Raw genomic sequence first — 23,423 nt, 5'->3', positions numbered from 1 at the left:
AAACTCAGCTGTGAGCCCCGCTTCTGTTTGATGTAGGCTTCTGGTTCCAGGAGAGGTGAGGCTGCATTTCTGAGGCTTATTAGAACCTGCCATTTTGGCAACGGAGGTGCTTGCCGAGCTTGGAGGACTAACTCCTGGCTCTGCTGTCAATGACCCCCCGTGGGAGCACTGCCTTCTGCCACCACCTGGTCTAAACACACAACTCGTGTTTCACTGTTTGCTCTGCAAATAGCAATGCTGCTATAACGCCGCACCTGCTGAAAATACGCATCTGATGCTGAGCCTCGGCGGGCAGCGGGATGTCCGGTGTGCTGCCCCCGAGGCTGGTGTGCTTGGGAGATACTCTTTCCCTGCGTGTACGTGGGCGCATCCTGAGTCAGCAGCGTCCAGGTGAAGCGGATGTGTCCTCAGTTGCTTTCGTCCCTCACCTGGCTGCTTGTCTGAGATGGCTCTCAAGCACGCTTAATACAACCGGTGGGCGGGGAAAATGAAAGGAGGGCGGAAATAAAAACCACGGCCCCGGCAGTCACGTGGGATGCTCTGGACCACGCAGACTCAAGTCACCCCTGGGGTCTGTTTCCTCCCACTGATTTATCAAATGATGCTCGCCTGTCTGTGAGCTCACCTGTCTACGGTGCCCCTTCACTCAGCCCACCAAGACGGGCTGGTAAGACACGCCCCCATCTTGCTGCTGCCCCCCCGTTCCCGATCTTATGGAGAAGAATGACGTTGAGGAGGCTTAGCTTAGATGGTCCCCGAGTCAGGCCGCTTCTCTGCCCCCTCCTGTGCTGTCTTCTGCCACTGTTGCTCCCCCGGCCATTGGACACCCTCATCCCACTGCGCTGGAGCCGTTTCCCACCCAGAACCAGACTGTGAGCACCTCCAGGGTTGGGTTCCCTCCCTTACACCTGGATCTCCAGTGCCCCTCACTGCATCTGCCACGTATGTGGGCAGCTCGATAGCATATGTGCAATGAAGCAGAGGAAGATGCGGGTTTCGGGAATCCTCTGAAAGGAGGAACGTACCTTCATTGTTAGAGGTCAAATGCAGAAAAGCATGTGGGATTCCTTTGATAAATCCAAAATTGGGCCGCAGGCTATTGTACCTAGTGTTCATTTTCTGAAATCTCCACGTTAGATTTGCAAAGTGCCGCACGTGATCTGTGGCAGGCTGTGTGCGTGTGTCCTGTGTGGGGGGCTCTTTGCATTCAGACTTTTTCATGTTAACAAGTTCCTGCCTTTCAGATGTCGGGCTCACCCATCTCTCTTGGCAAGTGATTGTGTGTCTAGTGCTGCGGGGGTTCCTCCTGGTTTGGGCAGACCTGGCACCACTGCCAAGTAAATGGGGCGTCTGGGAGGACAAAAGAGACCAATCCTTCTGAAGGAATCGCACTTCTCAGCCGCTAATCTAAGACAAGCCCGCCTTTTCTGACACTCCAACACATAAAGTGCTGATGTTTCTCCTTTCAGGGATTTTATCACAGCTCTGGGTCGGGAACTCTCTCTCCGTTTTCTCAATTAGCACTGTACTTCTGCAAGCCTTTTAGCTTTTCTCTCTGGCTAACATAGCTTTTAACCTCCTTTGAATGTCAGATCCTACTGAGCCATTTTGCTTCACTTTGCATCAATTTTTCCACCATTACTGCCTTCATTTCAGCTAATTGCATTTGGTTAATTTGATGCCATTTCTATGTACAGTGCCATTTACAGTCAAAGTATTTTAAGTTTTCTAAAACTGCTTGTCTTAAGATTCAATTGAAAGTGTCTCAGAATTGAAGGAGTCCAATTTTATCCAATTTCCTTGTCATTCTTATTAGGAAAGGAAGTAGCTGTGATGGAAAGAGGCCTATTCAACCTACTTAATGGTTGTATTCACAGGGGAAAAAGTGAACAACAAAGTGGGAAAGGCATGAAGTACCCTGTGCCTGTCCATCGGCCCACTGGCCCACTCACCCCAAGCACAGGCATGGGGAGACTCGGCTTAATGAGATTTCTCAGCATCAGCAAATGCCCCTCTGGGGTCTCTTTTGGGAAACATGACTTGAGGAAGCAGTCCTGTCGGTATCACTGATTAGGGCAGAAGTTTGTGGGTTGGGTGTTTGTGTGTGTGTGTGTGTGTGTGTGTGTGTGAGGGTATGCATGTGCATTTTTCTGCAGGACACTGATGGTTCTTTATTCCATATTTCAAGTTGGGTGATAAAATGACTAGGAGGAAAGTGGCTGACGGCTCCCTATGTACCCCAACCCTAATTAATCTTAGAAGGAAAGTAAGACAGGAGGTGAGGTGGGTTGACGTGTGGCGAGGTTTCTATCTGCTCGGAGGGAATGGGCTACATTTACAATCTTCCTCAAAAGAACAAGATTTCTACCCTTACCCCAATCCATTTCCACTTCATGGGTCAAGAGAGTAAGCGTTAAACTCACTTATGGTTTCTGCAGCTGCGAAATAACTGAGATGACACCATCTATGGTGGTGTTTGGAATTGCTTCCAACCCATCCAGAGTCAGGATGCTAGAGATAAAATAAGACTCGTAGGATTTGATGGTGGTTGAAGTTGGGTTATGTACAGAGAGGGTTCATTTTGCTATTTCTTTTCTACTTTTGAATACATTTGAAATTTCCCATGAAATATGTTCAGAAAAAGTAGAAAACAGGTATTAATTCACACACACTGGTTTGCCAAGTTTGCTATTTTTTCAGAGGGGTCAATGAGTTGCCACATTTAATCAGTATTCTCTACAAAGTGGCCTAAGGGAATCTCTACTAGGGAAGGACATGATGTTAATTCCAGAAAAGAAAAGCAAAAGTGAATGCTCTGTAGTATTTTCTAAACTCCCTAAACTCAGAGACCCAACAACCCTCCGCAGTAACACTTTCTCTAATTCAAAGAAATGAGGCCACAGTGAACCCTCCGTTACCTGTGTGATCCTGAATCGGTCCCGTCTTGCTGGTCAACACGCTCCATCTGAGCTGCACGTGATTGTCATGCTCCCAGTGACAGAACGTCTTATGAGAACCCCAGCCAAACTCACAGTTAAAACCATATGTTGGAAACTCTTCAGTGGGTGGAAAGGAAAAAAACAGAGACAAGCAGAGAAAGACACATTTAATCATTTAGGTCAGAGAGGTCCTTAATTCGTTCATGGAAAGCATGATTTACATAACTTCATGTCTGTTTGAAAATTCCAGGAAAGCCACAAAATCCAGGATTACCACGAAACTCAAAAGATGCATGGAGAAGTCCAAATGCTTACAACATCATATTTAGTAACATTTAAAAAAATTTTTTTTTTAATCCAGCTCAAAAAGATTATGGACTGCCTGTCAAATTGCTACATAAAATTTCCAGGAAGGTTACTTTCCAAAGCATGTATATTACATGTATATTATGTTAGCATTCTCCCTATTTCCGCAACACTTAATATGAAAGATACTCTGCTCTTGAGGATGAGTCATATAAATTGATATCCACCAATGAAAAGAATCTTAATTAGAGATTGACCCATGAACCTCAAAAGTCTAGCAACGTGACTTGGCTGAATATCTCACCCTGGAGGTTATTTGTATTCTCACCACACCAGCTCATGCTTCAGGTTTTTACCAGCAGATCTCTGAAGCACTGCATAAGATTATTTTTTACTTCTGTGCTTTGTATCAGGTCAGGTAATTTTAACTGGAAGCCTCTGCTGTTTTAGTGAATTTTCAGATTTGCCTATAAATTGTTTGCCCCCCTTAAAACCTCAATGTAAAGTCACGTAAAGACAAAGCATACTGGAATAGGTACCCACTTGTATATTTTGTAACGTTCAAAATGCTTCCTTTGGAATCTAAAAGGAAAGTATGAAGGGATTCTCAGGAATGATGCGTGTGTTCTACAAGGTGCTCTTTGGCTATGGGGTTTTTTAAACCTCCACAGCCTTATTTTTTTACTCAATCCTTTTTTTTGGGAAATTGGTTAACTTTTTAAGAATGGGGAAAATGAAGTCTTTGATGCTTGGAATTTTGGGGGGGGGGTAAACTTGAGCTAACAATAAAAAATAATCCTAAAGATAAAATTCTCTTGGCTTCTGCCAGTCCACTCATCCCCCGAATACACAATAAAATTAAGCACACAATAGGGGCTGGTTTCTCTAATGAGGGTTATTGCTTCTCACTGAGTTCAGGTGTCCACAAGATGGCAGCATTGAGACGAGGAGGAAGGTGCCTAGGGCAGCTAGCCAACTGATCTAAAAAATAAAGCCTCAAAACAACTTCTCTGTACAATAAGGGAAGTATGGTATTATATGCTGTGTTAGGGTCAGGCCGAGAGCCTATCTCATTTGGATCTTTTCTTTAACTTGGTCTAAGCATTTAACACAAATATCTTGCTTTCTTCTCCGAGACTGGGCTCCCTTGCCCCTCCCCCACTTCAACAATGGCAGGAGGGACTGTAATGGAACGGTTTATTGAATAGATAAGAATGAGTTACTTTGCATTTTCAGTTTCCAAGGAACTCTTTTCAAATGCTAATGTGAAATTTGGAAGGAAGGCACCACACGCATTGTCAAAACTGAGCAGGATGGATTCTCCCATCCGATGACAGTGTGACCTGCCAAAGGATTCACAGGGACAGCTGGGAAAGTAAACCTAGTAAGTCACGTGATGTGTATAACGTGAGCGCTTTCAGTTCGGGCAAAGGGCTGTATTTCACAGCGGTAGTGTCATTGGAGAGACAGATTTCATGCCTAGTCCATCATAACCATGAAATAGGGCTTCTTAAAGCATGAGAAACGCTCTCCAAAATCTGCCCCGCTTCTGTACAGCAAGATTGAATTTTGCAGAAGTAGTGGTCAGCTGAACAGTGACAGAATGGTTGAACAACCTTGGATGTCAACGCCCACAGCCCCGAAAGGTACTGTTGTGTAATCTCGTGTTAGAAAATGTTAATATGGGAAAATGTTAATATGTGTGTGGTTCTGGAGGTCTCTACTTAAATGTTATTTATAAGACACGCACAAAGAGAAGGGCAGTAAGCCATGACAGCATACACATTTCTGGTTATATTTGCCTTGTAAATACATTAAATTTATTGTATAATTTACAGAAAACCATACTATCCGTAACTTGGCTATTACTATTCTGGTGATGTCATAAAATATAAGAAGAACTCGGGCATTTTTGTCATGGCCAGGACAGAGGATGGCTTTGCCTGAAGGAGTAATTCAGGCACTTCTGCTCCAGTGAATGGAAGTCAGCCTTTATCTTCCACTGTTCTTCCCAATCTACGAATTTAACATGGCTATCTGCTCTAACTACTCTTTTATCTGCTTGTCCCGATCATATAATTTACGGCAATCTTGTTAAATTAAAATAAATGTTTTTTTTTTTAATCAGTACCTTTTGTGGGGGATGGGTATGGAGTCAGAATAGTTCAATGTTGAAGATTCAAGCCTGGCTAGAAAGGCTATTAAACACACACAACACACAAAAACATTTCCAGAAAGGAAAAAAAAAAAAAAAAGAGAGAAAGAAAGAGGAAGAGAGAAGGACAGGAGCAGAGGAGAAAAGGGCAGAGAAAGAAAGAGAAAAAAAGCAAATGGACAAATGAAATGTGTATATAGGACTAAGTACGTGTGACCTTTCAATCTTCAAAATATTACCCAGGCCCTGTGGCTGCACAATTCTCATTAAATTCATTGGGAATAATCTGGCTAAATCCCTCCTTGACGCTTCAAAATAGCAGGAAACAATATTCTGCACTTAAATTTATAGCCCCTGTGAGCCAGCACCAGCTGCGCCTGGTGAACCCAGTTTGCCCAGAGTTAGATCCTCGTTAGCACCATATACGTACAAGGATTTAATTTTTAAATCTGGTCTTCAAAACTTCTATTGGGTATGCAAGCTTGCTTACTCATAGGCTGGTCTTGCAGTGGAAATAAGTGGAGGTGCCTGGGTCAACGCAACCATGGGTCATGAACATACTCTGAACTGCTCTAGTGGATGTTTGGGGATCCCTGGAGGGTAAGAGGCTTCACCAGGGGGAGCTGGATTTAAAATGCAGGGTTTCTCATCAGTTCCTGGCAGAGCATTTAAACAGGCTTTTATGCATCCGATTACAACCCAGACAGCATATGAATATTATATGCCCAGTGAATGTATTATATTGAGAAGAATCCTCAACATGAAGACTTCAGACTCTGCTTGAATCTCTAGTGGCTTCAGCAAAATCAGATGATGATGCAAGTTTAGGGTCTGACTTGCTGCTGCTTGTCAAGGTGCCTGCAGGACAGTGGGGATCCAGGTATCAGTCGGTTCAACTGTGAACACCACAGTTAGACCTGATCTCTGAGCATTGGCTTAGCCAGGAGGTGACAATGAACGGAACTCCTCAAAGAAGCTCAGACAGTTCACTATCCATAAACGAAGATCTAGAGAGCCAGATTCATGACTCAGACAATGGAAAAACAGGAAACCAAGGCAAGTTGTAAAGGACTCTGGGCTGACTGTAGAACAGACAACCCCATCAATAAGCCCTGTGGTCCTGTAACAGAAAAGAACAAACCTTGGGGACTTCCCTGGTGGCGCAGTGGTTAAGAATCTGCCTGCCAATGCAGGGGACATGGGTTCGAGCCCTGGTCTGGGAAGATCTCACATGCCATGGAGCAACTAAGCCTGTGCGCCACAACTACTGAGCCTGCGAGCCACAACTACTGAGCCCACGTGGCACAACTACTGAAGCCTGAGTGCCTAGATCCTGTGCTCTGCAACAGAAGCCACCGCAATGAGAAGCCTGCACACTGCAATGAAGTGAAGCCCCCGCTCACCGCAACTAGAGAAAGGCTATGCGCAACAACGAAGACCCAACATAGCCAAAAACAAACAAACAAACAAACAAATAAATACATTAGAAAAAAAAAGAACACAACCATATTATAAAAAAAAAAGAAGAACAAACCTGACTGCATATTGGATCTATTCCTTTAGCTCTAACCCTGTGCTCTCTTGCGGGTGCTTAGTCTTGTTGGCTCTGCACTTTTGTAAAAGAATGTTGCCTATAGCCTGAAATACACAGGAAAGCCCATTCTCAAGGCTGACCTTTAAAGGTATTACACTTTTCCATTCATATAGAAACAAAAAGTTGCAGAATATAAAATAACAATTGTCTTGTTGGAGGTTTATAGGAACATTGTGACCACACGTCCACGAACAGCTGCAAGAACAAAGGATTCCAGCACTAAGAAGTTTACAACAACTAGCCACATCCCCTCCCCTTTTAGTCTAAAAGAAGCTTGAATCCTAACTCGGGTAAGATGGTTCTTTGGGACACTAGTCCACCATCTTCTCGGCCTGCTGGCTTTCTGAATAAAGTTGCTATTCCTTGTCCCAATACTTCGTCTCTCGATTTATTGACCTGCCGTGGGGTGAGCAGTATGAGCTTGAGCTCGGTAACAGTTTGACGTGAACTTGTTCAGGTGGTGGTAGCAAGGGGTCTTACTGGTTCACGATTTGTACCTCTGCCCTCTGACCACAGGAGACCCTATGAGATGACTGTCTACTCTGGATCTCCTCTGTGAAGCTATCAAGACAAAGGCCTTGAGTTCATGCACAAATCAAAAGTTCACAGAGCCATTCCTAGTCTGATAACAAAGACTTCCAGCACTGAGGGAGAGTCATCCCATTTGGGGATCTGATGTACCTTTCCATTTTCTCCAAGGCTGCTGTTCATATTTGGTTTTTTGATGACCCCTAGTTCTTTGGACAGGCAGGAAAAGAGATGAGATCTAACAAGCTAGCTGTTAACTCCCTAGTGATTGTAATTAACTCTCTGGTAAGAGGAAAAACTAGAGAGACAGTTAAAATGTTTGTTACATTATTAGAACATCACTTGTTCACCTTACCCCTCTTCCCTGTGACAGAGGGTCATAAAGAACCTGCAAGGAAGTTACCCCATAAAAACCGCCCTGATGGGGCTGAGTGGGAAACCAGGAATTTCCTATCAGGGAAGATGGGAAGAGAGCAAGAGCCCCATCCGGGAGGCAGGGGCAGCCAGCCAATCCCCCAAGGCTACGTTTTATAACCTGAAAAGGGGTGGATGGGACTCCCAGCTGGCTGTTGGAATTTAGCTGAACACTATTCTTCAGTTTCATCTTTGGTATTTGGGGGTGTCTGAGCTGAGTGGTAGCAGGGAGTCTGTCACCCTGAGCCCACCATGGGGAAACCTGGGGTTAAGTTCAGCTAAAGGGAAGTTTGTTTTGCTGGTTAATTGGGTCAAGAGTGACAGCACCCTTTAAGGAAGCATGCTAATCAGAGCAGTCCTTTCTGTTTTCTGCTGGCTGCGGAGGGTCTGCTGTTGAGGAAACAGTGATGCACACCACATGCCCCATTAAGAAGTGACCGTGGAGGCCAAGGCTGCGGGCTTCAGCAGAGGAAATGGGAGAAGCTGGTGAGCTGACCTGTTCACCTCACTCTAATGATTAACTTTAAAGTATGTAAAACTTCTGATTGCTTATACGGACAGTTTCCCCTGGTGTGTGTCTGTGGGGAAGATTTTCAAAAAATACTAACAGAATACAAAAGAGAGTGAGGGGGAGACCACCTTATCCCTGTGGCTGGGCCCTGATCAACAGCAAACCAGAGGCTCTAAAAGTCATCACAGGGCCTCTATTAATAAAAGGATGCAGAGGTGCCCTTCCCGAGGGCGCTCCTCTCCGGGCGCACTGCTAGCCCTGGTTTCCTGCACCCCATCTCGCGGCGCACCCACTGGAAATGCGGCTGCAAACCTGCCAACTCTGTGGCAGACAAAACTGACAAACTTCGCCTGTCTCCGATTTGCTGAGTGGCGATGAAAATAAATAGTCAGGCTGCTGCCTGGGAGACTTCCTTCTCCTGAGTTTGCAAACACAGTCCGTGTCCTAGATGTGCTGCGTTTAAACAAAGTATGTTCCTCGGTTCCTTCCGCTGAGAGCGGGGATTGTCACCATTTGGCAATGACTGATGGGGAAGGAAATGTTGCTCCCTGCTGCATATACATGTGGATGAAAGGAAAGCAGTGTTTATGGCTCATGCTTGGGGACCAGATGCTGGTGGCATCTCTGCTAGGACTTTGAGGGAAACGGAAACTGAGAACCGTAGCGATGTGCTATTTTGTGGGAAAGAACAGGCATATGTGAAATCTACCACATTTTCTCTTTGGTATTTGATACCTGATTGTATAGTGCTGTCTATCACGGTTGGCTTTTCTGTGGTCAGCACAGTGGTACCACCTGAAACACAGAAACAGTAACATATGAGATGAGAAAAAGGCAGCATGGTAGGTAATATTTAGTAGAGAATGCTGTATGCTTACATACATCTGTTAGAGGCTAGCAGTTCCCTCAGATAATTCTTCCTTTAATTCCAGCTACAGCAAATGTCTTAAATTTTGTTCACCACAATACATTTATTCATAAAGCATCTAGGCAGTATGGAGAGTTCCAGACTTCCTTCCAAGGGCATTCCCTGACTCCCAGACTAATCGACGACGCTCACAATTGCAAGAGTGAAAAGCAAAGGCCGCCCAAGGTCCTTAGTGACTTAAGTATTAAACTTGACCTAGACCTCTAAGCTTCAAATAGTTTCCCAAGGTTTCAGATGTGTGTCTTGGGGGGAGTTGCAAGGCTGGTCCCCACAATCTATTTTAAAAACTGAAGTTTTAAAGCAGATGGCAGTAATTCCTCCTTTCTTTTGCGGCTGCGGTTGTTTGTTTTTCCCAAGGACAAATAATTCCGCCCAGTATGCAGTTCGGAGAAGCTGCAGGAAAAGGGGAAGGGGCGGAGGGACACATTTCTTCACAGTCCCGAGGAGCTGGAAGGCTGCACAAACAACACCCTGAATGCCATCAACTTCAGTCAGCCCGGGTCGACTTGGAATTCGTGGTCTGGGGACCAGTGGAAACTTAGATTTACCCTCTTAGCTTGGGTATCTTAGCTCAGCCATTTTCCGCCCTTCGTCATGAGACTTCTGTTTTAAAGTCCCGTTCTTCAAGTTGCCCAACCCACAAGCATCACCTGAACGCTTCTTGAAAAACTGGTTTGCTGTTTATTACTTTGGTGCTTGCGAAAGCCATTTCTCCATATGTGTGCCTGCCTTGCAGATCATGGTCGAGAGCATCTATTTGCTTTCCCGAGAGATAAAGTCCTGGGCAGACTCAGGGTAAGGGCATGGGGGGCTCATGCCCATCGTGGAAAGTTTGGAGGTGGCTCTGAGGTGCCATTGTACACCTTCCAGTAGTGTCATTCAATAGAGACTGTAGTCATCTCTATTCTGGCCGAGGCCTAGTCCTATCCTGCAGCTCCCATGGGTGAGAAATCACCCGGATCATGAATCAGAGAGCCGTAAAACTGAGCTCTTGAAATGGCCTGAAGATTTCTGAGCTAGTCCACTGTAGCACCAAGTCGTGGTACCCCTGCTGGCCCAGTAAATATGCTGGATAAGTGGTCTCACGTGTGCACGGCCTCAATGAGGCAGGCGCTAGGAGAAGCCATTACATATATTATGGGTTAGGAAGGTGAATCTATAATGGCAGAATTGGAGGGAGGCCAGACGCATTAGCATTCCGTTCCCAGTGGTCTTAAAGGAGAAAGACTCAAGGTGAAACTTCACTTTTAAAAACAGATATGCACTGTCAGTTGTGTTAGAGGTTGGGAGCCAAATTCCGCTGTTGGGGACACACAGATCCAATGTGAAATTTGGCCTCCTGGTGCCTTTGAAGCCAACTGTATTATCTAATGACATCAAAGGCATTTGCAAATGAGTAACTTCAAGGGTGAATTTTCACCCTGACAAGCAAGCAAGGGAGAGCAAAACCTCTCCTCATTTCCAGGCATTTGGTACAGTTCACCTGGAATTCAGTGTTGTTTATAGGTAATGAGCATTTTGCTAAATACTTATTTCCCCCTATATTCAAATAGGCCACCCCCCGGGAGAAGACATTAAAGTGACATCATCTCTGTTAAGGAACCGAACCTTAAGAGGGCATTGATCCCAATTTCCATGCTGCCAACCACCAGGGTGAAAGGGAGACTACTTTTCGTTTGGTTTTGGACACTGAACGTTCAAAGTTTGCAGCTGTGACAGAAAGAGCAAGGAGTGTACAGACTTGTGTGTGAGCCCAGGAGGTGAGATGCTCACCTGTGAAAAGATAGTGGGTTAGGTAGGGGCAGGCTGGGCTGCTTGCAAACACCGGCAAATGTCAGCCCGCCCTTCTTCAGAAAAGACTAACACAGAGCTTCATAGAGCAAAACAAGCTTTTAAAAAAGGACAAATGGGCCGTCATGCAGTAAATGAATACAAAGCATGAGGATGTCTTCTTAGATCACCTCTTCTTGTTGGGGCAATAGAGTGAGCCTTTGCAGCACCCCCGGAAGTTCTTAATATATGCACGTAGAGATCAAATTATTGAAACAAACGTGCTGGCCTGAGAAAATGACTTTTTTCGCCAGGGTAATATGTAAAAAAAAAAAAACCAAAAAACTAGAATGGATTTTTTTCTATCTACCCAATAAATGATTTTAAATGCTGTAGATAAACTATCGCCTTGTACTTATAAAGGACTGTCAGTGTTTCCAGTCAAAATGACCCATTTTCTGTGGTTTGCAACTCGGGGCCATACACAATTTGCTCCAGGCTAACAGACTCACCCTACTTCATTCAAAGGCTTAGGTTTCAATTGATTCAGTCATGAGCCGATGCACAAATGAGAAGGTTGGTTGTTCTGACACAAGGAATAAATCTGAGGCTTTGTCTCTAATCAATATTAACTGACCACTTTAGGGTTTATAAAGGAAAGAACCTCTCCTCAAGAGGGTAATTGAACAGGGGAGTCTCTGATGACTGCAGACGTTCCTTTATATGAGGATTTTCACTACGGATGGGACGTGTGACCGGGTTTGCAAAAAGCCTGAGGTTTGCAGAGTGTTCACAGGCGACCTTGGGAAGGTTCTGCAGGACCTGTTTCACCAGACTGGTACTCTGTTTTAACATCAGCTGTATAAGCTTTTTAGCTGGAGCTTGACATCTTACAAAGAAAACCCCTCTGCATTAATTAGAGTAATTTTTGTGGCTTGCAACTACTTATATACAAGATTTGTTTTCAAAAGCCCATAGCCACGTGACATTTATTGGCCATTCGACTGTAAGCAATTATCCTGGAAATTTGGAGGCAGAGAACCTTAGGAGGTAGGATTTAAACGTAAACTCCCTTCATGGTACTAAACTTCTGAGCTAGACTTTACCCCTTATTCCATCTCAGGGTGCAGAGCAGTCTTCCTCCTTCAGAAGAGAGCTTTTGAAGTAATTGGAAATCTGGGACATTTCCTTCCACATTTTACATTAATGCGTTAGCTAATAACGTGGCACTATTGTGGAGTTACATGGTAACGCCTTCAGTTTCGCCCATGAAAATGAATTACGTGGGCTCTCCTGAATCCCTTTTGGGTAAAAATACAGACCTGCATCCACGGGCTCGTGTTTAATGTAAAATGAGAGTCAGATGCTGTAAGAAACTGTGTTTTGATCTGGGTAGCAGTAAAGGCCCCACGGTACCTTTGGCAGCAATAGGGTGATAATTCTAGTGCTTTGGCCAGTTTCCAAATGGTGGCCTCCCATTTCCCCACTTGCTTAATGTTTCCTCTGCCAGTCCAAGTAGAAGAGAAGGTCACTTTCTAGCTTTTAGAGTTTTAGAATATCATGGAGTAATCCTCTAAATAAGTTGGTGAGGCACGTGGCACACACCATCCCTGATCTATCTGCTAGTGGTGATGTCAAAGAACAACAAATTCTGCCCTTGTAAATTCTAATGTAAAATGATTCGCAAAATCCTAGCTTCAAAGCTGCATTTCAAATATAAGCTTGATTTCATTAATTAGTTGGTTAAAGGATCCACTCAAAAAATTTGATCCCGGTTAGAAACTGAAAAGAAACGTTCTCCAGCGTGTGGTTATGTACGGGTGGTGCACATGTTATCTCGGAAGGGGGTGGAAGGTCAAAGATGAGAATCAGTTTATGTTCCATTTAGCCATGGAGGAATTCTTATCCAATGAAGACAATCCTAGCCTTTGGCTCTGAAAATGGCTAATATTATCGCTCGAATGGCTGTGGCTGTGAAGGACAATTTGTTTACACGACAACATGAGGAAATGAAGATGCACGTGTTTTGGCAAGGCTTCCTCCCGCCTGCCGCCGTGAGGATTTCCGCAAACACAAACAGACGTTAATTAGCGGGTCTCGACTACAACATGAACTGAGATGGTACAGCAATGGGATGAAGATGGTTTCTGCACCTGTGAGCTGGAAGTCATCACCTGTTCCGCTGTGGCAGTTGGCCTGGTCGTCATCACATTCATCCACCAGGTTCCCATTGGGAGTGGTCGGTCCAGCTGTAGGTGCTGAAACAAGATCCAAAGATTATTTTCTCACACCTCTGAAATGTATTCTCCAGCCCCTGGCTGTTGATCCTGCTAATGCTTTTGCAGAAAACTCTAATCTGTGGTTAGAAGACCAGGAGCGTGGTTTGCCTCTCTTTCAGGAGCGAAATATACTCAGATTTTGCAGAATGCATTGGGGACTGCTTCGTTTTGGTATTTGATCTGTATCTCCTTTGTAGAATTGGCTGCCTTAGCATTTTATACATTGTTATCTACATACACATCCTTTTTCTGAAAAGTTCTTGTATTCTCACTGGTTATTTATTCATGACCCTGAAGTTGGGAACTTTGATGATAGAGATTTGGCTTGAACTGTTTTTCCTTTCATTTTCAAGGTGCTAGAGGACTCAGTTGTCAAGAATTCTTTTATATTCTTGGTATTTACTAAGTTTATCTTGTAAAATTTTCCCCAAAAGGGAGTCTCAGCATTCATTTTTAGTACAATATTGTTCTTTACTTCTTTATTTTTTTAAAGAGCAACTCCATTTCCCTCTAAGTAAGCTTCTCAAGATTGTGAGCCCAGGCAGGTGTCTGGGAGTTCCCTGGGGTCATTTTACCTTAACTCCCAGAGGACTACATTCCACTGCTGGCAGGTATTCCCATAGCTTTGAGTTTGTAGTTGAAAAGTAGCCAACATTAATCAAAGACTGCTTTTGAAGTTCTTTAAATTTAGTTCCGTCTATTTTTCTTTTCCAGCCTGTTACTCATTTTTGCAATCTGTTTAATATCTTACAGTTTTCGGCATTACATTTCACTTTACATGACTTGAGATAATGGACAGTTCTCTTGATGTCTGAAAACCAGACAAGATGCTGGGAGTGGGGGCCTGTTCTCTAACAGCTTCTGGCCAATTGGAATGTGCTGGTAACTGCTGCTTTCTCAATAAAAATTTGACCCTGTTTGTTATTGTGCTAAAGGCCTGAGCAGAGTTATAATAAATGTAGAAACATAGCTAGTTTCAACTTCCTCAACTGCCCCAAACACACACCAGTAATAATTAGGAAATCGCCACGTACAGGTAACGTTCACACCGTTTAGGGGTACAAACTAGACTCTGTAAAATGCATACACACGTATTCTGGGTTCTGCTTATTGCTAACACTGAATCAATAGAATCCTCTTTGGCAATCCAGATGCTTGCCTTTGCTAAGCTGCCTTTGCTCTTGGTAACGTGCCACTTTCAAACTCTCTATTCATCTTGCTGGTTTTTCCACATTCCTTATGGTATTTAAAAAGGAGGAGTTTTGCACTGGAAGCGGACCAGGGTAGTACGGGGATTAAATTGAAAAAAGTAAAAAGTGATGTCCCAATTTTACTACTTGAAAATCTTTTATCTTCTGTGGTTCTCTAACTGTTTCTTAAACATAAGTGCTAGCCCCAAATAAGATGGAGACTCCGAGATGGCTGGGCTGCACATCACCCTCTTTCTCTATCTTTGGGTATCTCCTGTAGCACAAGGTACAAAGTCAGTATTTAATAAGGGCCTGTTAATCGTTTTAAGGGAGAAGAAAAACACTCCCTTTCACCAACTGTGTTAAACAGCTTTGACAACACTTTCCCTGGGTGCTGGCTCCTCGTGTGGCTCGGGGCAACTTCCCCACCTCGGTGAGTGCCTGCAAACATCTGCAGCAAACCCCTTCACCACCATTGCTACCTCACCACAGAGTTGACACTGGCAAACTGCCACCAGGCTCAGTCTTTTCAACCATCCATTCATTCCACCTTCTAAATCAATGTCGCTTCCCAGAATCGGGGCTAAAGTCCTGCATCGGAGCAGCAGACGCCCTTTTCCAGGCAACCACATTGCTCAGCACACTGAACGAATGTGTCTGCAGGTGGTTCAGTCTGCCCAGCCCTTCTTTTTCTTGGCATCTTTGCCAAAGTCCTGGCACGTGGTCATTCTTGGTCTGTGTTGACAGTGACTAGATGATTCAGAGGTCCTGGGACATAACTACAGATATGGAAACAACTACCTAATAAAGAATCGGAGATAATGGCCTGCTTTTCGATAAACACATAGGAAAGCAGCTATGAATTATTCACTAGGATGGTGATTTATAGCTTAAGATTCTTTAGTGTGTAAGAAATGTTTTATGATATTTAATGTGCTCAGGAATGTAATTATATTGGGGTAGCTCAAAACACAAATAATTATGAAATCCCAAGAAGGTGATATTTAAGAGGCATCCTTCCAAACAACTCTGAGCATATGCTCAACGGATTAACATCTGGGTACCAACAATAGCCATTCTTTGCACTAACCTAGAGAAGGACCTTTCTGGGGATGAAAAAGTTGGTATAAGGTTACTCGTTTATGCCCAAATTGAAGGCAGATGGGAATTCCAAGGCACAAAAGCATTAAATAGTACACTACGCAACCATCATATTTTTTCAAACATGCATCTCATTCATTATGTGAAAAAATGCAGAGGAGAGTGCAGTTCTGAGGTCAGTGTGAGAAGTGAATTTGTCCTTGATATGACCTTCCTATGATAACTTAAGTCTATCTTTAAACAGACCTCACTGTACATTATATATATTATCTCATGTAAAGTTTTGTTTCTCTGCAGCAGCCTAAGAAATTCAGGCAGGGGACTTCCCTGGTGGTTTAATGGTTAGGGCTCTGTGCTTCCACTGCAGGGGGTGCGGATTCAATCCCTGGTCGGGGAACTAAGATCCCTAAAGCCTCACAGTGTGGCCAAAAAAACCCCAAAACCAAGCCAAAACAAAACAAAACAAAAAAACCAACAAAAATTCATCCAAGATAATGTCTTGATGTTTCAGCCTGTCAAATGCTGCTTCCTGCTAGTATGGGATGGTAGTCAACACTGCAGATGCCAACTTGGACCAGACACGGACCTCTGAACAACACTAAGAAGGTCATGGAATCTGTGGTCGCCAGGGTTGAGGGAGGGGGACTGCTTAATGGGTAGGGGGTTTCACTTCGGAGCGATGGAAACGTTTTGGAACTAGATAGAGGTGTTGGTTGCATAAATAATTGTCAATGTACTAAATGCCACTGAATTGTTTACTTTAAAGTGGTGGATTTTAGGGAATTCCCTGGTGGCCTAGTGGTTAGGATTCGGAGCTTTCACTGCGGGGGGCCTGGGTTTGATCCCTGGTCAGGGACCATCCTACATGCCACGAGGTGCGGCCAAAATACAACAACAACAACAAAATAAAATAAAATAATTAAGGGCTTCCCTGGTGGCGCAGTGGTTGAGAGTCCGCCTGCCGATGCAGGGGATGCGGCTTCATGCCCCGGTCCGGGAGGATCCCACATGCCACAGAGCGGCTGGGCCCGTGAGCCATGGCCGCTGAGTCTGCGCGTCCGGAGCCTGTGCTCCGCAGTGGGAGAGGCCACAGCAGTGAGAGGCCCTCGTACCGCAAAAAAATAAATAAATAAATAAATTAAATTAAAATAAAATAATTTAAAAAACAAAATGGAGGATTTTATGTTATGTGAATTTCACAATACATCATTTTCCAAAAAAAGTCAAAGAAGACAACCCCACAGAATCTGAGGAGCGTTATGGAAACAACCTACAAAAAATTAGGATGTGAAGGCACTGTTATGGAAGACAGGGCACGGGGCCAAGTCCTGAAGGATGGGCACGGTTTCTAGGGGCAAAGCCCAGGGGCAGCAAGTGCTGGTGTGTTGGTCTACCACCTCCATCCGTGCTGAACTACTTGGGTGTAAGGTCCACGTCCTATAGACCTTTGTGTTCCTGGTGCCTCCTTTGTGTCTGGGAAAGAACTTGTACTCAGTAAACATTGTCAAATGAGAAGATAAACTAATCTCAAGGGGGTAGACAAAGGACTAGGGGAAGATCTGGGAATGATGCAGTGTGCACTTAGGGACAGGAGAAGGCTGCTTGTCTACAAGTCTTCCTGTTGAAACAGGGAGAAATGAGGGTCAGTAGCGTATTTGCTGAATAAGTCGTGCAGGGCGTCAGGTGATGAGCCTTACGGACCAGCAGGCACAAGAGACACAGGATCGCCCAGGAGAAATGGGGCAATTTGCAGCAGCACCGTCAGGGGCATAAGTGCATGATGAAGGAAATAAAACATCTGGGGAACCAGGGGGGCTCAGGAAATCGTGCTTACCTTCCACCTCACAGCCCAGCAGCTCCATCCGTAGCCCTAGTCCACCGTGAGTGGCTCTCTCGGGGTAGATCCTGATGAATCGCGTGGAAAGGGGTGGAAATGTCCGTAGCTCAGGTGTGTCATAGTTGTTGTTGCCTTCAAAAGACTGTGAAGTATGAAGAACACCAGGTATTAACAAAACCTCCCTTTCAGCAGAAAAGTCCTTCCTTTACAACTCTTAGCAGGGCAGAGAAATGGGCCTCATTCTACTACTTCGTAAACGGCTGACATTCCTTTCCTAAATGAGGAGGGAAAAAACAATCAAACCTTCTCTAAGAAGTGACAGATGTCGTTTCTTAGAAACTCTGGAGGATACACTGAGGCTAGACCAGAAGCTGAGGATTTAATGAGACACATTTTTAAATGACAGTCTGATGTGCCTGGGAGAAGTGACACTTTTACCACTTCCTTGAAAAAGTGGAGGAAGAAAACTCAGAAAGGGGGCCTGCCGTTTTTCAGAGCTTGTAACAGACACCACATTTCCAATAACGACTCCTGTCACATTCTCTTAAATGAATGGGTCCTGGTTTTGCTAAAACTCCGTCCTCTAGAAGAGCGAGGAATTCCATTCCTGGAGGAGGAGATAGTAAATTTCACGTACTTCAAGCTCTCTGTAACCAAGAACTTGGGTTATTCCAATCCATTGGAACTGCTGTTGGCTTAAGCAGTACCACCAGCTGGAGGCATTTGTAGATAAAAGACTTTCTCATCTCAGGAAAGTGACAGGGTCCTGACCGCTAAGCGATGTTCTGATGCCTGGTTGCACTGCAGTGAGTTGGCACCTCTTGGTGAAGAGCATTCCTAACTCGACATCACTGTGACACGTTCAGGAGCCCGGCCGTTATTGCCCTGCTGCCACTGGATTATTCTGTTTTCCTTTTTACAGTGACAGGAAGGTCAAAATCCTTGAGTGGAATCATAAGAAAATAGAGCAATGGCTAGGTTTGTTTTCTCTTTTAAGAAATGGATAAGCCTCTCTGTATCCTCTTCTCCCAACATCATTCCTAGCTCTGTCCAGAATGGCAAGAGGGGAGGGGATTAGAAAAATCAAACTGCCTTATCACTGGGAGTATCCTTTTATATATCAAGCATCATGTGATGTTTACTCGTGCAAGGCATTGTTCCATGTGCTTAAAATGTATTCACTCAGTTAATCCTCAAGACAACTCCAAGAGGTAGGTTCTATTATTGCCCTTCTTTTACAAGCAAGGCACAGAGAGGTCAAGTAATTTGCCCATGACCTTGGGATTCAGACCTACCAGTCTTATCTGGCGCCCTTCACCACACTGCCTTTAGAAACAATCTAGTCTGATTTCCGCATTTTAATAGATGACAACACTGAAGTCTAGGACACTGAGGTCTATTCCCATGGCCACACATTCAGTTTCATTGCTTTTTCTTTCAACGGATTATGATTTGGGCTTCCAAATCTGGTAGATCATATTGAGTGGGTGGCCATATCCAACAGGAGTGGGAACCCTGCCCAATACCTGGGTCAAAACATCACAAACCAGCCAAAGATGCCATCATTCGGTGGTGGAAATATCTAGGCCAAATGGGTGACACAAGTAAGAGAAGCTAGATTGGGAAGGTTGTGACATAACTAGAGGTTTTTTCTGAGTTCTAGAAGTAAATTAATTGACCTTTTCCAACTCAGAAAATCTTCCAGGAATCTAGAAGCACAGGGCTAATACAGACCCACCTCTCTCAATTAAAGTTTCCTTTTATCATTTTCAAGAGTAAATTCACTACCGGGGGCCTCTGCATTCTTGATAGAACTGCAGTTGCTGCCATTAATGGAGAATCTGACGTATAACGTCAGGCCCAATGAAGTGTTCTCAGTAAGATACTAATTATAGTAAAAATAGTATTACTACACGTGCAAGTTCTGTGTACGTTAACATAGCTCCAACATTCTCAGGAGAAAAGCACTTATATCTACGGAGTCCCAGGCTTTTCTCCTACTTTTACCTTGAGCAAAGAATTAGCACAATGTAAATACATTATAAACGTTGTCAGTGATGAACTGGGCAGAATATTAGCAAGGAAGGGCCGTATGGAATTGGGCTAAGTTTGCTAACATAGGATGGTTTACAAAATGTCTTTGTGTCCTTTCACTAATCATGCTTTAGAAGAAGAGGGCTTGGAGTATTTAGATCTATTTGCCCCTGAAAAGTCTAGTTGATTCAAAGACTCTGGGGTCCCTTGTCCATCATGCACTATTTAAGGGTAGGAAGTAAGGTGAGGGCGTAGAGGATTTTAAATCCATCAAAGTGCTGTTTTAGAACACAAAACAGTGTGCTCCCTTCACCGTATGTAAAAGGTACTTGGCATCCTAAGCAGGTAATCTTCATTTGCAAGTTAAAATATAGTATGTTTTAACTATCTTTGTGCAATTTAGAAATAAATACTGCTCCTAAATGGAAGGTTTAACCAGTTTCCTTTTTCATCTTGAAGATTTTATTCCAGGGGAAGGACATGTTAGGAATCAGAGACCAGATGCCATGTAAACAATTTAGAAACTTTTATGGTTTAAATACTTAAGAACATGATAATGATGGATGAAATGTTTTAGGAAAAAAATCTAACACATTCAACCAATCTTGAATGGAGTTTTTCGTTAAAATTGAAAGCTGTGTGCTGGCTTCTTGTGAATGCTATATGCGATGTCCTACAAAGGGAGTGATAGCTTTAGACTTGATCGCAGACGAGTGGATTGGATACTAAAGGCCAGGAAGCATAAGACGCATCCCATCCAGAGCCTATGGCAATTTGTCTCCTTTCCCTCTTAGAAACCGAACGTTGAAGAAAGTGTCACAACAGCTCACACTGCCGTGCGACAGTGGCTCCGAGAAGTTGTTGATTTGCAGCATATTCACACTTGGTGCTAAAGCCACAGGGCTCACAACTCCTCAGAAAAGATCGCCTCTTAGGGGAACTCCAGTTTCTGATGTTTATTTTACTTTTTCTTCTACCAAAACAAGAGGGGTAGACATAAAAGGGGAAAATGAAATGGACACAAGCAAGAGAGTAGCTGCACATAGATTAAAAAAAAGCCACGACACTGGAAATGTTTTAGAAACCACAAGTTAACTGGGGATGAGATGGGAGAGGAATTCTTACATTTCCAACAGCATCATCCCTCTTGGTGGCCCGCCCACTGGTGCGGAGTGCAGCCGTAGGGACAGTCTCTGCAGAGCCTCCACATCTGGGCCGAGTGGGAGCTGGCTGCGTGGCCCGGCTTTGTTTATTGTCTGCAAAGCCTTTGGCCCCAGTGACTGTATGAAGCCATATTCCCACACTCCCATTCCCTCTAATGAGCTAAAATCTTTTCATAAAAGGAGTAGGTCCTTGGCAAAGCAGGGACGGAAAGACTGGGACCGAAAGGCCAATTGTGCTAGGCGTGAGAAGTATCATCAGTTGAATACAGAACCCACATATAGTTCTGCATGCAGAACTGAACTTCTGGGGGCTCTTCCTTATTTTAATCTGAAATCAGTTTCTAGGCCATGCAGCATACTCAGGGTGTCCTTTCCTAGTTGGTGTTCTGTGCTCAGGAAATGCACATATATTTAACCAAGAGCCTTAGAAAAACATAATCACTAAAGAATACCTGTTGCGTTAAAAAAAAAAAAAATCATGCCACGTGTTCTGGTGAAGGTTGGAATATTTCTTTTTCACTAGATCCTCAAGGGCCAACTGCTTTTTGAAAGGTTCCAACGTATAGAAATAGACATAAGCATTATTCATGATGGCCAAGAGTTAGAAGCAATGAAAGTGTCCGTCAGTGGATGGATAGATACCCAACATGTGGTCTGTACATACGATAGGATATTATTCAGCTTTAAAAAGGAATGAAATTCGGACCCAGATTACGACATGGATGACCCTTGAGGACATCATCCCAAGTAAAATAAGGCTAAATATTGTCTGATTCCACTTACATGAGGCTCCCGGAGTAGGTCAAATGCATAGAAACAGAAAGTGGAATGGTGGTTGTCAGGGGCTGGGGGAGAGGGGGTGAAAATATTGTTTAATGGGGGGTGGAGTTTGTTTTGCAAGATGAGGAAGTTCTGGAGGTGGGCTTGCACACCAGCGTGAATGTACTTAACCCTACTGAACTGTACACTTAAAAAGGTTAAGATGGCAAATTTTCTGTTATGTGTATTTCAGCACAATTATGAAACTTTTGAAAATTGTAAAGCACTACAGAATTTAAAGAGTTTTTCATTCAATAAAAAAAAATTTTTTAAATGTAAAAATACACTTAAGGGATGCGTGACAGAAGGGCCCTGGGGGCGGGTGCTCATGGAAAGATTAGAGTCTGCAGAGAGATTCTGAATTCCTACCGCAGTGGCCCCCTGGACCCACCCTCACGACCTCCCGGTCCCCTGAGCCACCTGCTGTTCCCTATGGGAGAGAAAGGTGACCGGCGACGCGATTCTCAGCCGTGGAATTCCTGTCTCCCCTAGAATCTTACTGTCTCCATCACTCGCCCCCGCAGATCCCACGGCTTTCAGGAAATGAGAAGCAGCTCTTCCACAGGAAGAAGCCGGGGTCCTTGATTCAAGTCAAGGCCGTGAGGCAGGGCCCCCTCCCGGCACCGCCCCCCATTCCCGGCGCCGCCCCGCCCCCTCCCAGCGCCGCCCCCGCCCGGGCCTCACCTTGGCCTTGCGCTTGCTGTCGTCCATGACCATCTTCCAGTCCGAGCCGTTGTTGCTGTACCCGATCTTGAATTTCCTCATGAACACCTTGTTCTCCCGGTGTTTGCCCCCCTGAATGATGACGCCCCGCACAATCTTCTCCTCCGCCAGGTCCACCTGAAGCCACTCGTTCACGTACGGGTGCGGGGCGGGCGGCAGTGCCCAGCCCGAGCGGCTGGTCACCAGGCGGATATTTTCAGGCATCCAGTTCCTGTCCCCTTGGTTGGATGCTGTGATCTGGGAGTCGGAAATAAGTCCGGACACCATACCCAACATTCCAGAGCAAGGATAATCTAGAGAGGGGAACGGAATAGGCGATGTAAAATGATTTTCTAGAAGTCCCCATGCTTAGAAAGAGAATCCAACATATTGAATAAAAACATGGTCTGTACGCATTCATGTAGATTTGCAAATGTCTGGATCATCTGACATTAAACCAGAGCTTCCCCGTTCCTCTTTCTACACTCCCTGCCCTACACTCACAGTCCGGTAAAGAAAATCTTTGATAAGAACATTCATTTCTTCCCTTTTCGAGTTCTTCTAAGTTTAAGGTCAAAGTATTGACGTTTGTTCCCTTTGGTATCCGGAAGTTATCTCTGGATCAAGTACAGGCCCTGCCCAATGGAGGTTCAGTTTATGCGGGGCTGGAGATGTGTAAACCAATAATTCCAACAGCAGGAAAGTTGCCAAGACAAAAGCAAAAAGAAGATGATGAGGTGGTGAAGAGAAAGAAAGTGCTCGGCTCAGCTTGAAGAGGTAGGAGGGCCCCCTCCCGGGGGTGGGGGAAACCTTTGGATTGAGCGTTGAAGGAGGGGCCCATCCTCCCCCAGGTGTCCTCCCCACCCCCGTTTCTAAACTGCACGAGAACTTTGCACGATCCCACTGTCAACTCAGATGTCCCAAGTCCAAACAGAAACAGTCCTTTCCCCTCGACACCAAATCCCTTTATCCAACTCTGCACTTTAATGGGTGGAATCACCACCAATCAGCTAGCTCCTGCCTAGTCATCTTGTCTTTCCGTTTTCCATTTTCCATTCCTGTTCTGCTACCAAATCCTGTCATATTTTTGTTAAAAAAAAAAAAGTGTTGCGACCTTCATTTCTTTTGGCATCGACTTGATACCATGGCTACA

The 23,423-nt window shown here is 44.5% G+C and overlaps 1 protein-coding gene across 7 annotated transcripts in view; it reads right to left on the bottom strand.

Moving 5' to 3' along the window:
- Positions 1-23,423, bottom strand: part of NRP1 (neuropilin 1) — a 150,993-nt gene that overhangs the window by 8,870 nt on the left and 118,700 nt on the right. For 5 of the 7 annotated variants that reach the window (XM_079910528.1, XM_079910531.1, XM_079910529.1 and 2 more), the window contains 5 exons: positions 22,253-22,584; positions 17,550-17,694; positions 13,299-13,403; positions 9,183-9,242; positions 2,919-3,056 (listed from right to left, as the gene is read on the bottom strand). In XM_079910528.1, the coding sequence (XP_079766654.1) occupies positions 2,919-3,056; positions 9,183-9,242; positions 13,299-13,403; positions 17,550-17,694; positions 22,253-22,584 (780 nt within the window). The remainder of the gene's footprint in view (positions 1-2,918; positions 3,057-9,182; positions 9,243-13,298; positions 13,404-17,549; positions 17,695-22,252; positions 22,585-23,423) is intronic. The other 2 variants (XM_079910533.1, XM_079910534.1) reach the window with 1 other exon arrangement.

The sequence above is a fragment of the Stenella coeruleoalba genome, assembly GCF_951394435.1.
Source record: "Stenella coeruleoalba genome assembly, chromosome: 2".
NCBI lineage: Eukaryota > Metazoa > Chordata > Mammalia > Artiodactyla > Delphinidae > Stenella > Stenella coeruleoalba.
This window is presented reverse-complemented; position numbering and strand designations above follow the sequence as displayed.